Genomic DNA, 19,648 nt, shown 5'->3' on the forward strand with positions numbered 1-19,648 from the left:
TTCAACCTAATATATGCATCTTCTCCAAATACAAATTCTGTTTGCTTTCCTAGTGTCTACAATAGTCCCTTACACAGTGTAGGTGTTTGCTATTAAAAAGAAATAGACCTCGACTATTCTTAAGTTGGCAAAACAGTAGATAAGCTTCTATTTTCATCTAATAAATTAATATACTCACCATGGATTATTTAGGATATTTATGATCCCTCCTGCCAAAATTTCCTACTATAGCCTAAGATATAAATATAAAACTTTATGGCACTACAAGTTATGGCTAGAGGCATTGCTTTATAAATACTATGGGGCTTTAATAGATTCTACACTTCAAAAAGATCATTCATAGAATTTTCATCAGTAAATTCTATATTCACTAGAGTATATTTTGTATTCATTACATAATTAGTTAACAACCTATAGAAAAGAACATTAGAATATTGCACTTTATCTAATTATATTACATTACATACATTCTTCTGCCCTTCTCCCTTACTCCAGTCTTAATTCTACATATAGTTAATTATCATGATAAACTGAATTTGGATAAGGAAAATCTAGCGAAAAAACATACATATTTTTAAAGCTAAGAGATGTGTAAGGTATCTGATATCAAGTGCAGGGCCCCGTAGCTTTTCAAAACAAAAATATTCAAAATACACATAGCATGATGATTATTGAACTGAATTCAGTATCCTGAGGACAGAATACAATTACAACAGTGGAGAAGCAGAGACCTGGGCAGCCTATTACCTTGAGTATATGCATATTGGTAGGCCCAGAATTATGCAAGGAAACTAATCAGTACTTCATTCCCTTCTTGTTCTGGTGCTGTGGATGGATCAGTGAAGCCCAGATTTCATTTTCAATTATTCCATTTCTTAGAGTCACATTTTCCTCAGCTGATGAGTCATGTCTTCAGAACTCAACTCCAAATGCCCTTACAGTGTTTTATACTGAGCCTTTCATTCATGTGCTATCAGAACATATAAAAGATTTCATGAAGCCAGGTAAACATCTATTGGAGTGGGCGTGGGGAAGAACAAGCTTCATATTAATTGATTCAGATTTTCCACTTGTCATTTATGAGTCATCAAAAACAAGCTGTACAACTTTGGCTCATATATCTTTTTCTTCTTGAGATTAGCAAAGTTCTGCAGGAGTCTTGATGAATATGGTCCATCTTAATGTCACACAAAAATTGTGAAGGTGTCAAATTTCTTTCATTGATGGTAGGAAGCACACTTTACTCCTTTACAGTCTCTTTCACTGTCAAGACAGCCATAGAGGACATTTTAAAATGTGAGACTTTCTCTTCAAAGACCTTCTTCCTTTATGGTCCCCAAAACACAGTCAACTTCAGCTATCTTAATCTTGCTTTTTCTTGGTCGAAAACTAGAATAATTTTTCTGCTGTAAAGTAAACAGAGAGGTCAGATATGTACATGGGAGGAAATAACTTCCATACCAACAATAACAATAAAAAAAGTCAAGGATGTTAATATTTAAAAGGCAACAGAAAGTTAACATTTGTTTAAGCAATAGCTATTATAAATGGTTTTATCCTGTAGAAGATATAGTTTGGGTTAGGTGTACATCTGTTAGGGCTGAGAGCGCCCCTTGCTGGTATGCCCAGGTAGCTCTGTCCAGAGTACCTTTCCAAACACTGGAATGTCTACAGGTAACACTTGAACTCTGCTTCTCCTGTCTTTTTACCCTTTCTTACAGCCATGTGACTTTCAATTTTTAACTTCACCCCAAATCTTTAGTGCACATCCCACACAAATACACATTTAAAAAATATAATAGTTATTTTAAAACATTTTAAGAGGTTATGGTGGCTACAAACCTCCAGTGACTGAGTAGTCAGCCTTCAGTACTTATGAAATCTCAAAGACAGGACCACGGAGACTATGCTTTGGCATTGGTTAAATAAATGTAGGACACGTCAACGGCAGATCAGCTAAAGAAAAATTTTTTTTTCTATGAGGGATTTGTCTTGATAGAGAGATCCCATGGCAGAGTGGTTAAAGAAACAAACAAACTTTATTTGTTAAACCGCAAATAAAAGCTACTTGATTTGGACACTGGCTCTGCCATTTACTAGCTGTGTGACCTTGGGCAAGTTACTTAACCTTTCTGTGTGTTTTCAGTTCTCTCGGCTATAAACCGAGGATAATAATAGTACGTGGGGTGTTATGAGGACTAAATGAATTATACATGGAAAGTAATCATGACAGTGCCTGGCTCAGGGAAAGCTCTATAGAAAGGTTTGCTATAAGGTATATAAATATCAAATCACTATGTTGTATGCCTGAAACTAATATACTATTGAATGCCAACTATACTTTCATTAAAAAATTAAAAATAAATAAATAATCAAAATGAAGAAACAAAAAAAGAAAGATTTGCTAAAATAAGTTGGAATTCAATATGGTGGGATGGATACCAGGTCCGCTTCTGACACGCTGGTCCTGCTCAGAGCATTAAGGAAGTTTCCCTGTTTGGCATTGCTGCTCCTCTAAGAGGATAACTGAATTAGCATCAATGCTGACCACAGTTGTGCTGTGAGTTGCGTTGCCTATTGTTCTAGGACAGTGGCTCTCAAATTTGAACATTGCATCAGACTCAGTGGGAGGATATGCTGAACACAGCTTGCTGGCCATCACCCCCAGAGTTTCTGATCCAGTAGGTATTGGGCCTGAGAAATCAAATTTCTAGTAACTTCCCAAGGGATGCTGATACTGCTGATCTAGGGACCACACTTTGAGAACCACTGTTCTAGAATAATGGTTCCAATCCTGGCTGTACATTAAATCACTTGGGAGCTTTTAAAAACTCTGTTACCAGTCCCCAGCCATCACTAGTTTTTAGATGTCTCTAGGTGATTCCAGTATGCAGCCAAAGCTGAGAACCACAACTCTACATCGTCTCTCTGCTGCCGAAATGGATGCATTTAAATGATGGAGTGATTGCCACCTACATTTTACAAATTAAAAAAAACTGAGGCTCGGTGTGGTGTTTCCCACTGAGGTGCTGGTTATACATTCTGATTCAGGGCCTCTACCTCAGATCTACTGCATCAGTCTTTTGGGGTGCGGCCCAGGAGGCACATTTTAATAAGTACCTCAGGAGTCCCTTATACACATTTACTTTATTACCTGAAAAAACAGAGCCAGTAAGTGGCAGAGTTCTCATGTCCTGTCTCTGATTTAAGTAGCCAGATATATTATTACGAAAGAGAGAAAGCTTTATATTTTAATCTGTTTTAAAATTTTTTCTGAGGTTATTGACTTAAGAAAGGACCTTACATACTTATATATTTATAAATACTATCCCCATATACTAAGTATTTTTATATATACAGCAGAGCCTGTGACAAGAGCTAGACCAATAATAAATTCCATTCAAATACTGCTTAGAGGCCACCTTTATTTCATCCATCTACACTAAGATTTGCACCTATAAAGGAGGAGTTGGCAAAGGACACGGCTCTGGAGTCATATTGCCTGCTTCCTTCCACCATTGATTACTGTGCAACCTGGGGCAAGTCACTTAACCTCTTGTGCCTCAGTTTCCTCAACTGATTTACAGGACAGTAGTGAGGATAAAAGTGCTCAGAACAGTGCCTGGGAATAATGAGAGCCTATTAATGCTTTCTATTATGATTTTTACGTTACTGTTATTGGCACAGCAGATCTAAATTCTCAAAAAGTATTTTATAAACTTAAAAGTTGTTTTATAGAGAGTACACTGTAGAAAATCCATGAAACTAAAATATATAAACTAGAAAGAGAATTTTCCAAAAAATGCATGGGGTATAGAAGGTAATCACTAAAGAATTTTGTGTTCTTCTTTCAAAAATTTTATTTAAAAACTCAGAAAAGCATATCTCCCAGCCCTACAATAAACATACTATATTTTGTTTATTGGGGGCGGCTACAATAAACATACTATATGTCTCTGATGGCCCTCCAATTGACCTAACTTACCTGGAAGAGCTTCTGAAAAAGAGAATTCTGGCTTACTCTTGAAAGTAGAATGACACTGGTTACTTAGTGGGGGGAAAAAGGGCAGATTTATCAAAATTATAATGTACTAATTACATAATTTTACTCACCGACTGACTTTGTTGACTTTGTTGAATGTGGTATTTTTTACTTTTGCCTTGTTCCGGAACTTCAATCTGCTAAACAGATTAGTAAAATGTCAGTCAGTACAGCTCTGAGAAGCAAGCATGCAAATAACTTATTTAACTAGCACATTTCCCCTTCCACAATAATCCTCATAATGGCCCAGTCAGCAGGCACACCCGCTTGTCATCTGCATAGTCTCTCTTCATTTTCAAGTGTCTAAATGGTACAGTAATCGAGTCGCCAGAAGTTAAGTGAAGCTTAATGTTTAATCTTGGTGGTTGCCTATGGATATTGTGATTTAATGCAGATTCTAAAAGGACTTCACATGAAATGAACTTCTAAATCCTGAAATAATCCACAGAACTCCAATCCATATGCTGAATCAAAGCCAAATGGGGCTTTGATTAATCAAAAGGCACCATTAATCAAAAGGGAAGAATCAAACTGAAGTTTAAGCTTGAATCTACCTCATGTACATAAGGTAAACTTAATATAACAGTCAGGGTCCCAGCAGAAAACAGATGGCGCTCTCCTGGGGTGACTGAGGAGAGTTTTAAAAAGGAACTATTTAATGGAGGTATGGACAGGATTTAAAGGGAATTAAAGAAAGGATGCTGGAGCCACCAGGGGTTAGCAATAAGGGGGGTAATTCTTAGCACCTCTGGGCCTGAAAGGGCAAGGAGAGCAGCTGGGGCTGGAAGGCGAGTAGCTATAGCTGCCGGGAGGAGAGGCCACCTACTGGAGCACAGCCCTCGGTAGAGTGCTGTGCCAACTGCAGAGATCCAGAAGGCACAGAGTGGGAGAAATAAATACCCACTCTCGCTTTTCTTTCACTCTCCAATCTCGCTAGGTTTCCCCATTGGTGAGCCTGGTTGGAGGTCAGAGGGCAAGGTCACAGCACACGAAGGTCAGTCTCCAGGTTACAGAGAAAGTGGAAGAGAGTAGAAAGTGAATCTAGAGGGGCAAAAAGAGGGTCTGGTACAGCCAATACACGTGACCTAGCCAGGGTTTTGGGGAAAGAGTTCTTAGACTCTTCTTACAGGAAAAGAACTACTGTTAAACAACTATACATTATGCACATGTCTTATCACTCTCTCACTCACTGTGTCTCTTTATTAATCAACTTTCTCCTCCAACAAATAAGCTCCTTCATGCTTAGTCTTTAACCAATGCATGGTAAAAAAAAAAAAGGGGCATTCATAAATGATAGAATTAGGAGTGAATTATTAAGTTGTTTATTATTGCTTATTATTCATGAGCATATAGAGCGGGACATTTCCAAATAAATGGGGTAAATAATATGACACTGCAAAAGAGCATTATCTTTTAACTATGGTTAACTTAATTTTGTTGTAAAATGTATTGTTTTGAAGTACACATAGGACTTCCTTTAGGTTAGTATTATTAATAGAAAAGTTCTTATATTTGAGGCCTATCTCAGTACTTAAAAAAAAAAGTCACTTATTAAATCTCACTAAGGAAAACTTCTGATGTTTTATGTGTTTTGCTATATTGTTATTATTATTATTATTTTACAGTATTACATTATAGTGTATAAATAGTCTTGGGCAGTGAAATACAGAATTAGGGGAAAACTCTTGGAATTTTTCTTTCTTCTAGTCACCTCATCCTCTCCCTTCCCCTCCCTGTAAAAAAATAAATAAAATGCTAAGTAATTTCTGATATAATCTGTTTCCTTGACTTATTTCAATAAGGCTTTATTAGGGGAAATAAAGTTGGGGGGAAATCGTAACCGTTTTTCATAACACAGTATTCCTGAACTCTCTCCTTCATCGATAGTTTCTGATGATAATCTAACCACTTATTCCTTCGTAGCAATTTCCCCCGGCTCTCTAAAACTTTGTCTTCCTGCTATGCTCAAGCCATTTTCGTGATGGCTGTAACATGTCTGCATGAGCTATTCAAAATATTTTTGAACTGAATGAGCTATTCAAAAGCCAACATTCCTGGGGCATCAGATAGTACCGCCCTTGGTGTGCCCCCTCCTTACCACAGCACAGGAACACACTTCAAAGCACCCATCTCTGAGCCCAGTGGCGTTTTGCATAGTGTGACCTTACCCAAAATGAAAAGTAAGTAAGAGAGAAAAATATGTATGGTGATAGTAGTTGGGGAGGGGAAGGAGAGGTATGAGGCAAGCGGGAAGCAGAAGTTCATCTTGTTGTCTGCCACTTTTCAGAAAAGCTATGTAGAGATTCAGACCCACTTTTAAGTGGACCTAAGGAAAAAATATACAAATAAAACAATTAGGCTAGGTATAGATTATTAAAAATATGAAATGTTTTACAATTCAGAATATTATTCACCAGCATCATCCTGATACTTCTCATGTATTTCGATTATGGTTCAATATACAAAATAATAACAGCAACGATGCACTTCCAGAAACTCCCTAGGAGTACATCTACTGCATAAAATACATCTGCTTTTTGTTGTTTGTGTCTTATATTTCATTACATGGCAGAGATTGCTGATAGCCTACTCCATTATTCATTCTGCCCTTCTTTCTTAGTTATGTGGGCCTCAAGAACACATACATCTGCCAAGAAGGACTCCTTCTGATTAACTGGGCCTAAATTCATAATCAGAGTCTAACAACCATTGTTTAGAGGCCTCTCATGCACGCTGCATATTAAGGAACAACCACAAACTGAGCTGCCAAGCCTCCTGCACTTTGTATTGCTGGCTGAGCTGAATCTTATAATGGAGTTCCTGGAATTATATTTCAACCAATGCGCTGAGACCTGTCCTATCCAATTGGAGCTGTGCAACTATATACTTATTCGCATCTTTTTTTTTCTTTTTAAAATTTTTATTGGGGAATATTGGGGAACAGTGTGTTTCTCCAGGGCCCATTTGCTTCAAGTCGCTGTCCTTCAATCTAGTTGGGGAGTCTGCAGCTCAGCTCCAAGTCCAGTTGTCGTTTTCAATCTTTAGTTGCAGGGTGTGCAGCCCACCATCGCATGCGGGAATTGAACCAGCAACCCTGCTTTTCAGAGCTCGTGCTCTAACCAACTGAGACATCTGGCTGTCCCTCATCTGCATCTTTACCAACCAATCAGAGTGGCTCCATAATGGCCATTTCAGACTTGTGGTTCTGACCAATCAGGACAGTACTATTTGGACAAATCACCTTGTGCAAATCTGGATTTCTTATTTGCATAAAAATAGTTCAATGAGGTACAAGGTAGGCACTTTATATATGTAGGCCTCCGCTTTGACTCAGTGGAGAGCACTTTCCGTTTCCACTAGAGGCTGCCTCTCACTGGTTTGCCAACTGTTCATCTGAATAAAGTGTCTCCTCTTTCTGCATCCCAGACTGGGGACTCCTGTTGGCATAAGATTAGTGGCAGTGACTTTGTTGACAGTAATAACATCTGAATTTATTTGGAGAGACAACAACATACCCTTCAAAAAGACTACACTTACCAGCTCCCTTGCAGTTAGGTGTGGGCCTGTGATGTAACTAACTCTTGGCCAATGAGCTGTAAGCAAAAATTTTGTGTGGGACTTGAGACAGCTTCTTAAAAAAAAAGGGAGCCCTTCTTCATACTTTCCTCATACTTGTTGCCTAGAATGTGGATATAATGACTGGATCTCAAGCAGCCATACTGAGCATGAGGTAAAAGTCACTGAAGATGGCAGAGCGAAAAGCTCTCTGATGACACCATGGAGCTACCATCCCTGCCCTCAACTCCCTATCTCTGAGCTTCTCTTAGATGAGAGAGAAACAAACTTTTCTTTTGCTGAAGACACTCATCTATTTCTAACTAGTACAATTTATTTTCAAATAAAATAATCCTTGTAATTCTGTAGTGGTTAAAAGTAGCACATATTAACAAAACTTATTTAGGTTTTTCTGTAGGAGCATTTTTTATTTCTCCTGGTTTGCAGTTCATACTGCTTTTAAAAATTTAACATTTTTTTTTTTACTGCTGAGCATTTACATTTTTCTTTAGTGCATTTGTTTGACATCAGAGTTTAATGATCTCTTTATAAACATTTCAAAACTTACCTTTGAAAATATTGCCTAAAGCTAACTAAGCTAATTAAGTTGGCACTAATTTTCTTCTTTTATTCTTTCCTTCTTACTAGGATAAAACAGTACTATTTAATCTGCTTCTAGGGACCATCCGCTATATTTATGGGGCTCATTTGGTTACAGTTTCTTCAATTTCTCTCCCCTTCCCCATATTTTTCATGAGTATTAAAATCTTGAAATCTATGCTGCCTTGCAAAATAGAGACCTCAGTTTCCTAGTCCATACAAGCCCTCTATAAGTGATATGCGTCAGTTCAGACTTTATGTGTTTACCTAGCAAACAAGTGAATGTCACAGTCACACATGTATGTGGCTACTTTAAGCTCTACAGTTGTTCTCATCAACTGTACTTTGATGCAAGTCCCAGAAACCGTTGAAATCCAAACAGCTGATCTGTCTGCTCTCTTTCCCTGCCAGAGTCCCATTCTACACAGGAGTTTGTAGATGAAATTCCAGATTGAAATGTGGCCTATCCCTACAATATCCTCTTGAAAACCCAATTTTCAAGAGGAAGGATATTAACTTGTCTTTTCAAGAGCCAAAATAAGAAATAAAATAAAAAGTTTGTGGAAATAAAACTTGAGAATTTGGATAAAGCAATACAAGTATTGACTGATACGCTGATTTTGCAACCAGGGATAAACTATAGATTTCATTTTGTGTGCAGATAGATCTAAGGAATGTAGTTAGTGTGGTTATTTTTCTTGAAAACTTTATAAATAGATCACTACTTTTTTATTATTATTATTGAGCAAACTCTTTAGCTCTTCATGGTAGAAGTACTTCCTGCACCAACTAGCTTACATTTTATTCAACCACATTTGAGGGCACTTCTCTCTTTTAATGGGGCTATTTCAGTTAATTACTTTTCTCTTTCTCCTTTTTATGTATATAATAACTGGAGCCTAAAGGGATCCATCCTGCCTAAGAGGTTAGATTTTATTACTCTTTTAAAAAGAGCGTCCTTGATTTTTTTATTGCTTTGATTTGCTACTCTAGTACATTTTGAATTGTTTAAATACCAAGAGGCAGTACATTTTATTTTCCTTGGAGAAATATTTTCAATTCTGGAAGAAAGAGATAATATACAACTATTTGCTTAGAAAAAAGCTGCAAAGTCAAGAAAGAGCAATGTTAAACTAAAGATGTCATCCATCCTCTTATAAAGGACTAAATTTAAATGAAAACATTAGAGAATGTTTCCAAATATTTTCTGTTGTATTTTTAAAGATCAGTGAAATATTCTGAATTACATTTATAAATGTCAACCAAGCATTAGTATTTATAACCATGTTTTAAAAAGCAAACTGTACTGTCTTATTGGGGACATGCTTTTATTATCTTGTAACAAAGCAAGTAGAACAGTTTAAAACCTCAGTAACTCTTTTCACAGCCTGCCACCAACACTTTCAATGATTTATTAGGTTCTTATTAAAGAGATGTAGACTAGAAAAACAAGTAACAAAATAACAAAGTAACTTTCAGAAAGTAACAAAGAAAGTAACAAAGTTCACTTTCACATTGAGAAAAAATTATAGGCACAGGAGCTTCTTTTACTCAATGGCTTCTCCCAACTATCCAATGATAAAGGCATTTTAACATGGCACAGTGGAAGTATCATGAGGCTGGGGGTTCTTTCTAGAGACAAAATTGTAGAGTTTATGATAACTACTGTTGTGTTCAAGACCCCTCAAGATCCCGACTTTATGATGTAGCTTTTATGGTAAATCCAGAATCCTCCATTTGCGGGGAGGCAGAAACACAAAGATGCAGAGTAAAGGGTTAGAGAGTGCTTAGCAATGTAAGAATGACTTCTTCTTGGAAAAAAGGCTTGAATGTTAAAGACTGAGCTCCCAAGGGGCAGAGGTGGGCCAGTGGATTCCTTCCTTGAGGCCTAGACTTGCTGATCAGGATAGTTTAGTGGGAACTTAAAGTGAAACATATACACAAATAAGAGCACTTACCATTTCTGGATTCTCTGCTGCTTGCTTTACCATCTTTTCTGAGATCATCTTTTTCAAGCAGCTACTCAGCAAAAAAGCCTAAAAAATCCAGAAAAAAAGAAGTCTCTCAACTGAAGAGATCTTCATTCTCTTCTTTCCCTCCTCACACCATGAAGCAGATTTTGAGTTCTGCCCTCCAATAGTATGAGTTTGGATTTCTTCAACTTCCATAACTTTAAGCTCTACTTACACCTTGTGTAAGGTGCAATTAGCAAGTAATGATAAATTTTCTCAATCATGTAGATAGATTTACAGTAAATTTTTAAAAGACAGGTGAGAAATGGCATGGATCTCATTATTTCTCTTTTTCCCTTTTAAAACTTACCCCTCACATCCCATTTTTTTCTATTACTTTGTAAGCAGCTCATGTTTTACAAGCAACAAATAATAAAAACTGCTTACTATTTTAACCAAATAAGCTGATGCTGTTCAATCTTATATTTAATTGTATGCATAATAACTGAGAGACCTATTATGAGGCATTAATAGTACCCTGTCTGCTTGAAAGACTATATTAAGCACCTTACGGCTTTTACTGAACTAAAAGAAATTAGTTGTTTTTCTTCACTTTCTTATTTTTCTGGTATCTTTAATCATTCACTTTCAAGTCTGACAGTTGCCCCCAATATCACCTGTGGCTTTACTGTTCGTTCACCATGGTTAGTCCAAGACATGTTATGCATCTTGCTACACAAAAGCTGGGGCTTCCTTGTTCCAGGATCTTTACCCCTATGTGCCAAATTTAAGGTACCCTATAATTTTCCCATTTGTTCCTTTCCCATTAATTCTTTTTCTTTCTTGTTTTGCTCTCAGTTCTTGCCTTGCTCTCTGTTCCCTTTCAGTGCTACCAAGGTTTGAGACAACTGATGCCCAAAGTTTGAGGCTATGTGACCTTAGTATAGCCTGAGTTTGTGCTCACTGATGGTCACTGCCATGGGAGTTGGGTGGGGCAGAGATGATGGAAAGGAGGAAAGAGAGAGAAAACTCAGATTGTAGTGGTAGCCCATGTAGAAAACTCTTGGAGGATAGTTCATAGAAATAATTAGAGGGAGAGTGGGCTAATAGAGAGAACATCTCAAAGTCTTGCAGAACTATAGAACATGATAGGAATTCATTTTATTTTAAGGGGACAGAATGGTGGGAAGAGAGAAGAAAGACACTGCCACTAATAAAGAAAAGTAACATACTCATATGCAGGGTTTATATACAACAACAACAAATGTTGACTTCTTGGTTTTGATAAGAACTAACCCTGCTTATCTGTGTATATATGTAACCTACATAAAACCAGGGTATGAAATAGTTAAACGACTACCCCTGAGCTGATGCAGCTAGGAAGGATGTTTAATGGTGTCCCACAGGTATGGACTGATTTGTATTATTATACAATGTACATAAATATGTAGGTTAGGACTCTGCTATAAACCAGGTAATGTTTATTAAATATAAAAGTACTGAGCTTTTGTTTAAAGGGTTGAATAAAGATTTGGGCCCAAGTCCTCAGTTGTATGTATTTGCAAGGCACACAGCCACATTTCTGCCTTTTGCAGAAGTAGCCCCTGGGTACATATCAATAAACCCACACTCCAAAGGAAATAAGACCTTACTAGGAATCATTTAAAAGAATGTTTATTATACCTCTCTATAGTGGTTTAAACTCATTTGCTACAGACTAGATTAAAAGACCATAATAAAATTTAACTATTGCACTTAGCATTCTGGGGGAGGGAGGGTGGTTTCACTACTAAAATCTATCTCTCCAAGTAACTGCAAATCTTGCCTTAGCAAACATCCTGCAATTTCCCTAAGAATGTTTCATATTAAAGGTAAACCTGAGGACCCATTTCTTTTACCTAGGATTTTGGTTTAGCACTTCATGTTTTTCAGAGGATTTTGATATCTATTATCTCATGATCACAACTGTACTACAAGTAGAGAGTTGAACAGACCTTTGGTTACCTAAAATCAGAATGCTCCATGGAACTTAGTGTGACCACCAAGGACTCAAGTTGAGTATAATGTTGACAAAAGGGTTACTTTGTTATTTTTGTTTCGTTTTAGAACATTTGTAGTTTTGACTCCAAATTGAAATTACTTAAGTTAGTTCAGTACAAGAAAGTTTTATATTGAATTTGGTGTTTAGAAAACTAGATCTTGTTTTTAGAATTTCTATTCCAATTTTAGTTATAAGCCTGTGGCAGACATGGACAGTTTGCTATCCAACAGCCCCTTTCCCTTCTAACAGAACACTGTTACAACAGATTTTGTTTGGAGTGACAAGTGCTCGGCTCCAGGCAATGACTCATGCTTATTCTGAGCTGATTATGAATCCTGTTCCTCTTTGCTACATGCTTGATTTCTAGACTCCCTTGCAGCTAGTAGTGGTCATGCAACCCAGTTCTAGCCAATGAGACATAATGGAAAGCCTACTGGGGGCTTCTGGGTTAAAGCTTTTGCTTTCCAGATAAAAGAGATAGCATTTATCTGCTTGGAAAAGATCAAGAGAATTATAGGGATACTAGTCATCTACCTGTGGTATTCTTATTGAGATGATAAAAATCTATATTGTCTAAACCAGGGGTCAGCAAACAAATTCAGCCCCCAATCTATTTTTATAAATAAAGTTTTATTGGAACATTGCTGTACCCACTTGTTTACATACTGTCTGTGGCTGCTTCTGTGCTACAACAACAGAGTTACGTATTTGCAACAGAGACCATATAAACCTCAAAATCTGAAATATTTACTATCTGGCCCTTTGAGAAAAAGACTACTGACCCCTGATTTAGGCCACTGTTAGTTGAGTCTTCTGTTATATAGTAACAAAATTCCTTTTTAATTGATATAAGGCTGTGGTGACTAGTAAAATAAAACAAAACAAAAAGCAAACAAATTATATTAGGTCAAAAAGAGATTGTGTAGCATATTCTAGTGCTCTGCTCCAGTTGGTAATATACTTTGTCCACCCCCACAAGCAAGAGAGCATTTCAGCATAGGTGGTTTTCACGCTCTGTCCTGAGAACTCACCTGTTTGGTGTAAATAACAAACCACTGCCAGCGACTATTCTCGCTATACTGAAATCTGAGCTCTAAGTTCTGGTTCAGAGTTCGCTGGGGCCCATCCATATCCAACAGAGTCCCCTACAGAGAAAAAGATATTATTTGATATTCAGTAGAAATTTAAGTGTCTCTTATGTGTTGGCAAAATATCAAAACAAGTGAGACTGCCCTTATAACCAAAAAGCTGTCAGTCTATGAGAAACCATGAGAGTAAATCATCACTACAGTTGGATATAATAAGTGTTGTAAGAGAAGTAAACACAGGTCTATGGAAGTAAATAGGATGGGCATCTAATCCAGACCAGGAGGGTAAAGGTAGGCTTCTCAGAGTTGGGGGATATGAGCAGAAATAGAAACTAAGTTTGTCATGTGTGGGGTTTTTTGGGGGGCTTGGGGGAACAAATGGTTCCTCGCAGAAGAAATAAGCGCAAATTCACTGAGGTGTGAGAGAACTTGGCACATTAGAGACATGGCAAGGGATTAAGTGTGGCTGAAGCACAGGCTGCAAGGCATGTGAGTGGTGAGAGAAGTTTAGGGAGGGAGCCTAGGGCCAGATTCCTGAAAGCATGGAAGAAAGCACCTGGGATTTTTGGTCTACAGCATCTCTTCCATTTTCTCCTAGTAAGAGAGTCCCATATTCCCTTGGGAAAACCTTCCCTCTTCCACTGTGGCTTTCTAGGTAGGGGTATCAGGGAACACTGCCCTCCTGGGTGGCACCTGATCCAAGTTCATGCCAATTGAACAAATATTCTCTGTGCTCCTCATCTGATTCCATAGCAGAGAGACTCAAGGAGCAGGTCTTGATAAAAAAAAATTCCTAGAAGATTTGAGCTTCTTTCGCTCCTGATTTTCCTAAATCTCTGCTTCAGCCCTTCCTTTAAATCAGTGGGTTACCCCATATCCTTCCAATAAATTCCATTTTTCACTAGAGCCACAATTGTTAGTTTTTCTATTGCTTGCCACCAAAGGGCTCTAACTCTTACAGATTTTACAAGCTAAGTTAAGGAGTCTGGACTCTATTTTGAGGGCAACAGGCATGTATTAAAAGATTTTAAAAGCTGGATAATAACACAATTAGATTTATATTTTAGAAATATTGGTCTGATGCCATCAATGTAAGAAATGAAATGGGAAACAACTGCTTTGACACTGAACAACAGACAATACATGACTATTAACTCAGGGAGAAAAAAAATGAGGTGAGTCCTACACTTTCAGTTTACTGCCTGGAGGAGTCTCCAGGATTCAGAGCAGGGATGGGGGACCCAAATAGAGCCCCGAGGTCTTGCTGAGTTGAGAAGAAAGAGATAGAAGTTTGAAGAAGTTCAGGGTAGAATTTGTGGGACAGAAGACCAAAGACAAGGGCTGTATACAGAGAGAGAGCTCTAGAGAGCTCCTTTCAGATCTTTAGTTGAATAATGATCAGTGTACGTGTGGGGATGTACAGATGTGCATGCACATCTATGTATGCGAGGCTTTATATGGGTGAATTGGATGGTATGTAAATTATATCTTGATAAAGCTATTACAAAGGAAGGGAATGATTGTGTGGTACTGGTGGAGGGATAGAAACATAGGTCAGTGGAACGGAATAAAGAATCTAGAAATAGATGCACACAAATATGCCCAACTGTTTTTTGACAAACATAGAGAAGCAATTCAATTGAGGAAAGATAGCCTTTGTAACAAACAGTGCTGGAACAACTGGACTGCCATAGGCAATAAAGGAACCTTGTTCTAAGTTTCACACCCTATACAAAAATTAACTCAAAATGGATCATAGACATAAATGTATAACCTATAACTATAAAACTTTTAGGAAAAAACCTAGGAAAAGAACTTCAGGATTTAGGGTTTGGCAAAGACTTGATACCAAAAATGCAATCCATGAAAGTAATAAACTGATGAATTAGACTTCATCGAAATGTAAAACTTTTGTTCCATAAAATGCCTGTTAAGAGGACAAAAAACCATAGAGAGAGAAACTATTTGCAAACCACATATCCAACAAAGGACTAGTATCTAGAATGTACTAAGTGCTCTCAAAACTCAAAAGTAAACTAACAATCTAATTAGAAAATGGGCAAAAGATATGAAAAGACATTTCACCAAAGAAGATAGACAGATGGTAAATAACCACATGAAGAGACAAAGTCTCTTCCATTAGTCATGAGGGAAATGCAAATTAAAATCACAATGAAATACCATTACACACTTAACAGAATGACTAAAATAAAAAATAGTGACTATACCAAATGCTGATAAGGATGCAGAAAAACTGGATTACTCATAGATTGCTGATGGGAATATAGGTTGGAATAGCCACCGCTGAAAACAATTTGGCGGTTTCTTAAAAACTAAACATGCAACTTCTATATGACCCAGCAATGCACTCCTGGGCATTTATCCCAGAGAAATGATGATCTGTGTTCAGACAAAAAAAACTATACATGAATATTTATAGGAGCTTTACTCATAATAGCTAAAACTGGATACAACCAGGTATCTTTCATTGGGTGAATGGTTACACAAATATTGGTCAGTCCATACCATGGAATACTGCTCAGCAAAGAAAAGAAACCAACTACTGATATACACCACAACCTGGATGAATTTCCAAAGAATTATGCTGAGTAAAAGGCTACATACTATAGGATTCCATTCATGTAACATTCTTTTATTTTTCTTAAGGTAATCAATTCTTTGCTTTTATTTATATTTCTACCTTCTAAGAACAGTCAATTGTTATAATTCATAGTAGTCATGTTCTATAAAGTCACTGTAAACACTGAATTACTGAATACTGAATGACAGCCCAAGGGGAAATACAGGTTTATGTCCTGTGAACCTCTGGTCACAACATTTTCATCAACTGACCAATACATAACCTCATTTTATGTGTGTTTCTGTTTTATTTTTAAATGGTTTTATTGAGGTATGGTTGATATACAATAAACTGCACATATTTAATGTATACAATTTTATGAGTTTAGACATACGCATACATCCATGAAACCATGACCACAATCAATGTAATAAATATGTCTATCACCTCCAAAAGTTTCATATAATATTCTTGAAATGGTGCACTATGGAAATGGCAGACAGATAGTGGTTGAGGAGTTAAGGAGGAGTAGCGGTGGGAGAAAGTGGGCATAACTATAGAAATGGACATAGCTATAAAAGGCCAACATGAAGGTGGTGATGGAAATGTTCTGACTCTTGATTGTATCAACATCAATATCCTGGGTGGTGATATTGTACTATAGTTTTGCAAGATGTAATAATTGAGAAAAATTGGTAAAGAGTACACAGGATTGCCGTACCATTTCTTACAACTGCATGTGAATCTACAATTGTATCAAAAGTAAAAGTTTAACTAAAATTAATGAACTGTTTAAAGCGAAACTAATTGTAATGTGGCATGAGGCTAATAATATATGTAGAGATAAAGTTTGGCAACCACTATCATAAAGGACAGAAGGGGCAAATAGAAGTACATGGTTGTCATGTTTTTACACTTCTTGTGAAGTGGTATATTTGAAAGTAGACTAAAATAAGTTAAAGATGTATATTAAAAACTCTTAAATAATCATACATAAATAAAAAAGGTATAGCAAATTTAAAAAGCCAATGGTACAAACAAGTGGATTCATAAAATAAGACAGGAAAACACTGATAAAATGCAAAAGGAATAGACAGATCCACAATTATATTTGAAAATCTTAACACTCCTTCAGTAACTGATAGAACAAGTAGAGAGAAAATGTAGAAGGATATAAGAGATTTGAACACTATCAACTGATTGACATAATTGACATTTATAGAATAATCCACCCAGTAGCAACAAAATACATTCTTTTCAGATGCACATGGAACATTTACTAAGATAGATCAAATTTTGGGCCTCAAAACAAATTCCCATAAGTTTAAAAGGACTCAAAGCATATGATGTATTTTCTCTGACCCCAAGAGAGAAAGAGTGAAGCAGGAAAAAGGGTTAGGAGGCTGTTGGATCCATCCAGGCAGGAAATATTGAGACCAAGTGATGAGGGTGGAGAAAAAGGGAGAATTCTAAAAAATAACAAGGTTATAGAACGCATATGTCTCCACCAGCAATTAAACATGTAAGGTAAGAGAGAGAGAAAAGTCAGAGATAATTTCAACGTTACCTGTTTGGTAATTAGGGGGTGGTAATAGAAGTCCCATTGACCAAAATTGGGAACACAAGAGGAAGAACCCTAGGATGGGCACGAGAGAGAAAGGATGAGTCTGGTTTCGGGAAAGGTTGAGTTTGAGATGTCCATGAGACACCTGGTGAAGATGTCCAGAAGGCAGCAGGAAACACTGGGCCTTTTGAGAGGGGTCTGGGTAATTGATTTCAGAGAATACGTAGAGGAAAGATGCTAGAAATAGAACCCCAAGAAACCAGCATTTTTGGAATTGTCAAAGGGAGACGTGGCCCACAAAAAGGGGAGGAAGGAGAGGGAAACATCTAGTACTCTTCCAGATAAAAAATTCCCATGGATTCTGTGGATTTAACAGCTGGTAGTACAGTTGCTGTAGTCGTATTTGTCCTCTACTAGCTAACCTCAGTTTCCTGTGTAAAGTGGATATTCCCATTTAGTTCACTGAGTTATTATAAGAATTAAATAATAGATGTGGCAGTGCTCCACGCAGCACCTGGTACAAAGCATGTATCAACAAATCCAATCATAAAGGGTTCTTTAGGAAGATGACAATGTAGGTATGATGCCAGTGGTCTTTAAGTATAACTGGCTGGTCAGCATCAGTTTCTAAGGGTAGAGATCTTGTCAGTACTAAGTACATATTAAGTGTTCTATACATGATAGCTGTTATTTCTGTATGCTGTTATTACTATAGCCACCCTTCAGGCAATAGAGAAGCCTATTGTTGGAAGGTAGAAAGATGGCTGTCGCTACTGCTGTGGGTGGGAAACTTACATCAAACAGTAGATAAGTTTTACCAGTGGGTGACACTTACCGTGGCTTAGTTGTTAGTTCACTCAAGGTACTGATTCAAATGGCAACTTTGTCACCCTAGTGTCAACATTGTCACCCCAAAACAATAGGATTTTAAATCATGAGTTAGGCAGTGCCAAGATACTCACAAGGAAAGTGACCTGCCAGCACTTCACTCTGTTCATCTGGAAAATGATGTCCTGGGTCTGGTTATTAGGCAGGGTTATGCAGCAGCTGATCTCGTTATTGCCCACAGAAAGAACGGCCCCACAGCCCGGTTCCGGGTAGTCGCAGGTACAAGGATCCAGCTGCATGTATCCATAATGCTGTACCTCCTGGGACAGCTCCAAAAACTGCTCCAAAAGAGGGTGTGGGAGGTAGGAGGAAACAAAAGACGATTTGATGAAAACCTCACGTCAGAAGCTACTGCCATTCTAGCAGGACACATGGTATTAAGTTACAGTGAATGCACCTTTTTCTTCTGGACAATGAATGAAGACAATGCGCCCTGTGCTCTCTGACAATAAGGCCTGGGGTAGTTCGTGTTGGGTTCTAACAGGGCACAGACCATTTCTGCCTCATGGCATTACGTCTCTACTCCTGTTGCAGTGCTTGGTACATAGAGGGAATGAAAATATTGGATGCGCGAATGACAAATGACATGAGGAGAGGGAATAAATGAATGAGCAGATAGGATTCATCTCAGCAGATTATAACAGCAAAATAAACAAAAAGTATACATTTAAAATGCTGTCTCTTAAAAAAAGAAGCTGAAGTCTATGTAGGAGGAAAGTAGTTCATTTTTATAGTAGTTCATTATGTGAGGGTGGTATAATTGTCAAAGAAACAGATATTGGAAATAGACATGAAATGAGAGCAAGAGTCTGCTTTCTTAATAGAGTTTCAGACAGCCCCAAGTGTCAAGGGAACACTTTTATGTGCTGTTTTGAAGTTTAGATTTTCCCTCTGCTTCTGACATGACTTAAGAACAGAGGGTAGCTGCAGTTCACAATTGTGGTCCCAGCATCCTATCCTTTTTATGTCTACTGAGGACTTTTCATTCTTTTTAACAAAGTGTTTATTGATGGTTGCATTTAAGTAAACTGCTATCAGCTTGGTGACCTTCACCTTGTTCTTCCAGCTTTCACCATGGTCCTGCCTGCTAGTATGTGAGATGTGTGTGCACAGAGGGGAGTTCTTACTTTAACAACTTTAACACATAAATTAGAAAAACCACCCAGTGACAACCTGGCTCTTTCCGGTTCCTTTCCTGAAGCAAGGTAACTTACGCCTCCCTTTCAAGTACTACATGAAGCACTCTCTAAAAAATGTGCTGACACATGTAGTACCTTTGGTAAAAGGCGGGAGAAGTATTTGAGGCTCCTCTCCCTCCCAGCCACCTGTTGTGCCAA

General features: G+C 37.6%; 1 protein-coding gene across 4 annotated transcripts in view; it reads right to left on the bottom strand.

Moving 5' to 3' along the window:
- Nucleotides 1-454: 454 nt before the first annotated feature.
- The window catches only part of SNX31 (sorting nexin 31), a 67,592-nt gene continuing 48,398 nt past the window's right edge, over nt 455-19,648 (bottom strand). For 2 of the 4 annotated variants that reach the window (XM_033126463.1, XM_033126460.1), the window contains 5 exons: nt 18,386-18,589; nt 13,222-13,335; nt 10,156-10,233; nt 4,114-4,182; nt 455-1,406 (listed from right to left, as the gene is read on the bottom strand). In XM_033126463.1, coding sequence (XP_032982354.1) covers nt 1,311-1,406; nt 4,114-4,182; nt 10,156-10,233; nt 13,222-13,335; nt 18,386-18,589 — 561 coding nt within the window. In that variant the 3' untranslated portion in view covers nt 455-1,310. The remainder of the gene's footprint in view (nt 1,407-4,113; nt 4,183-10,155; nt 10,234-13,221; nt 13,336-18,385; nt 18,590-19,648) is intronic. The other 2 variants (XM_033126462.1, XM_033126461.1) reach the window with 2 other exon arrangements.

Source organism: Rhinolophus ferrumequinum, chromosome 14 (genome assembly GCF_004115265.2).
Source record: "Rhinolophus ferrumequinum isolate MPI-CBG mRhiFer1 chromosome 14, mRhiFer1_v1.p, whole genome shotgun sequence".
In the NCBI taxonomy this organism is placed as follows: Eukaryota; Metazoa; Chordata; class Mammalia; order Chiroptera; family Rhinolophidae; genus Rhinolophus; species Rhinolophus ferrumequinum.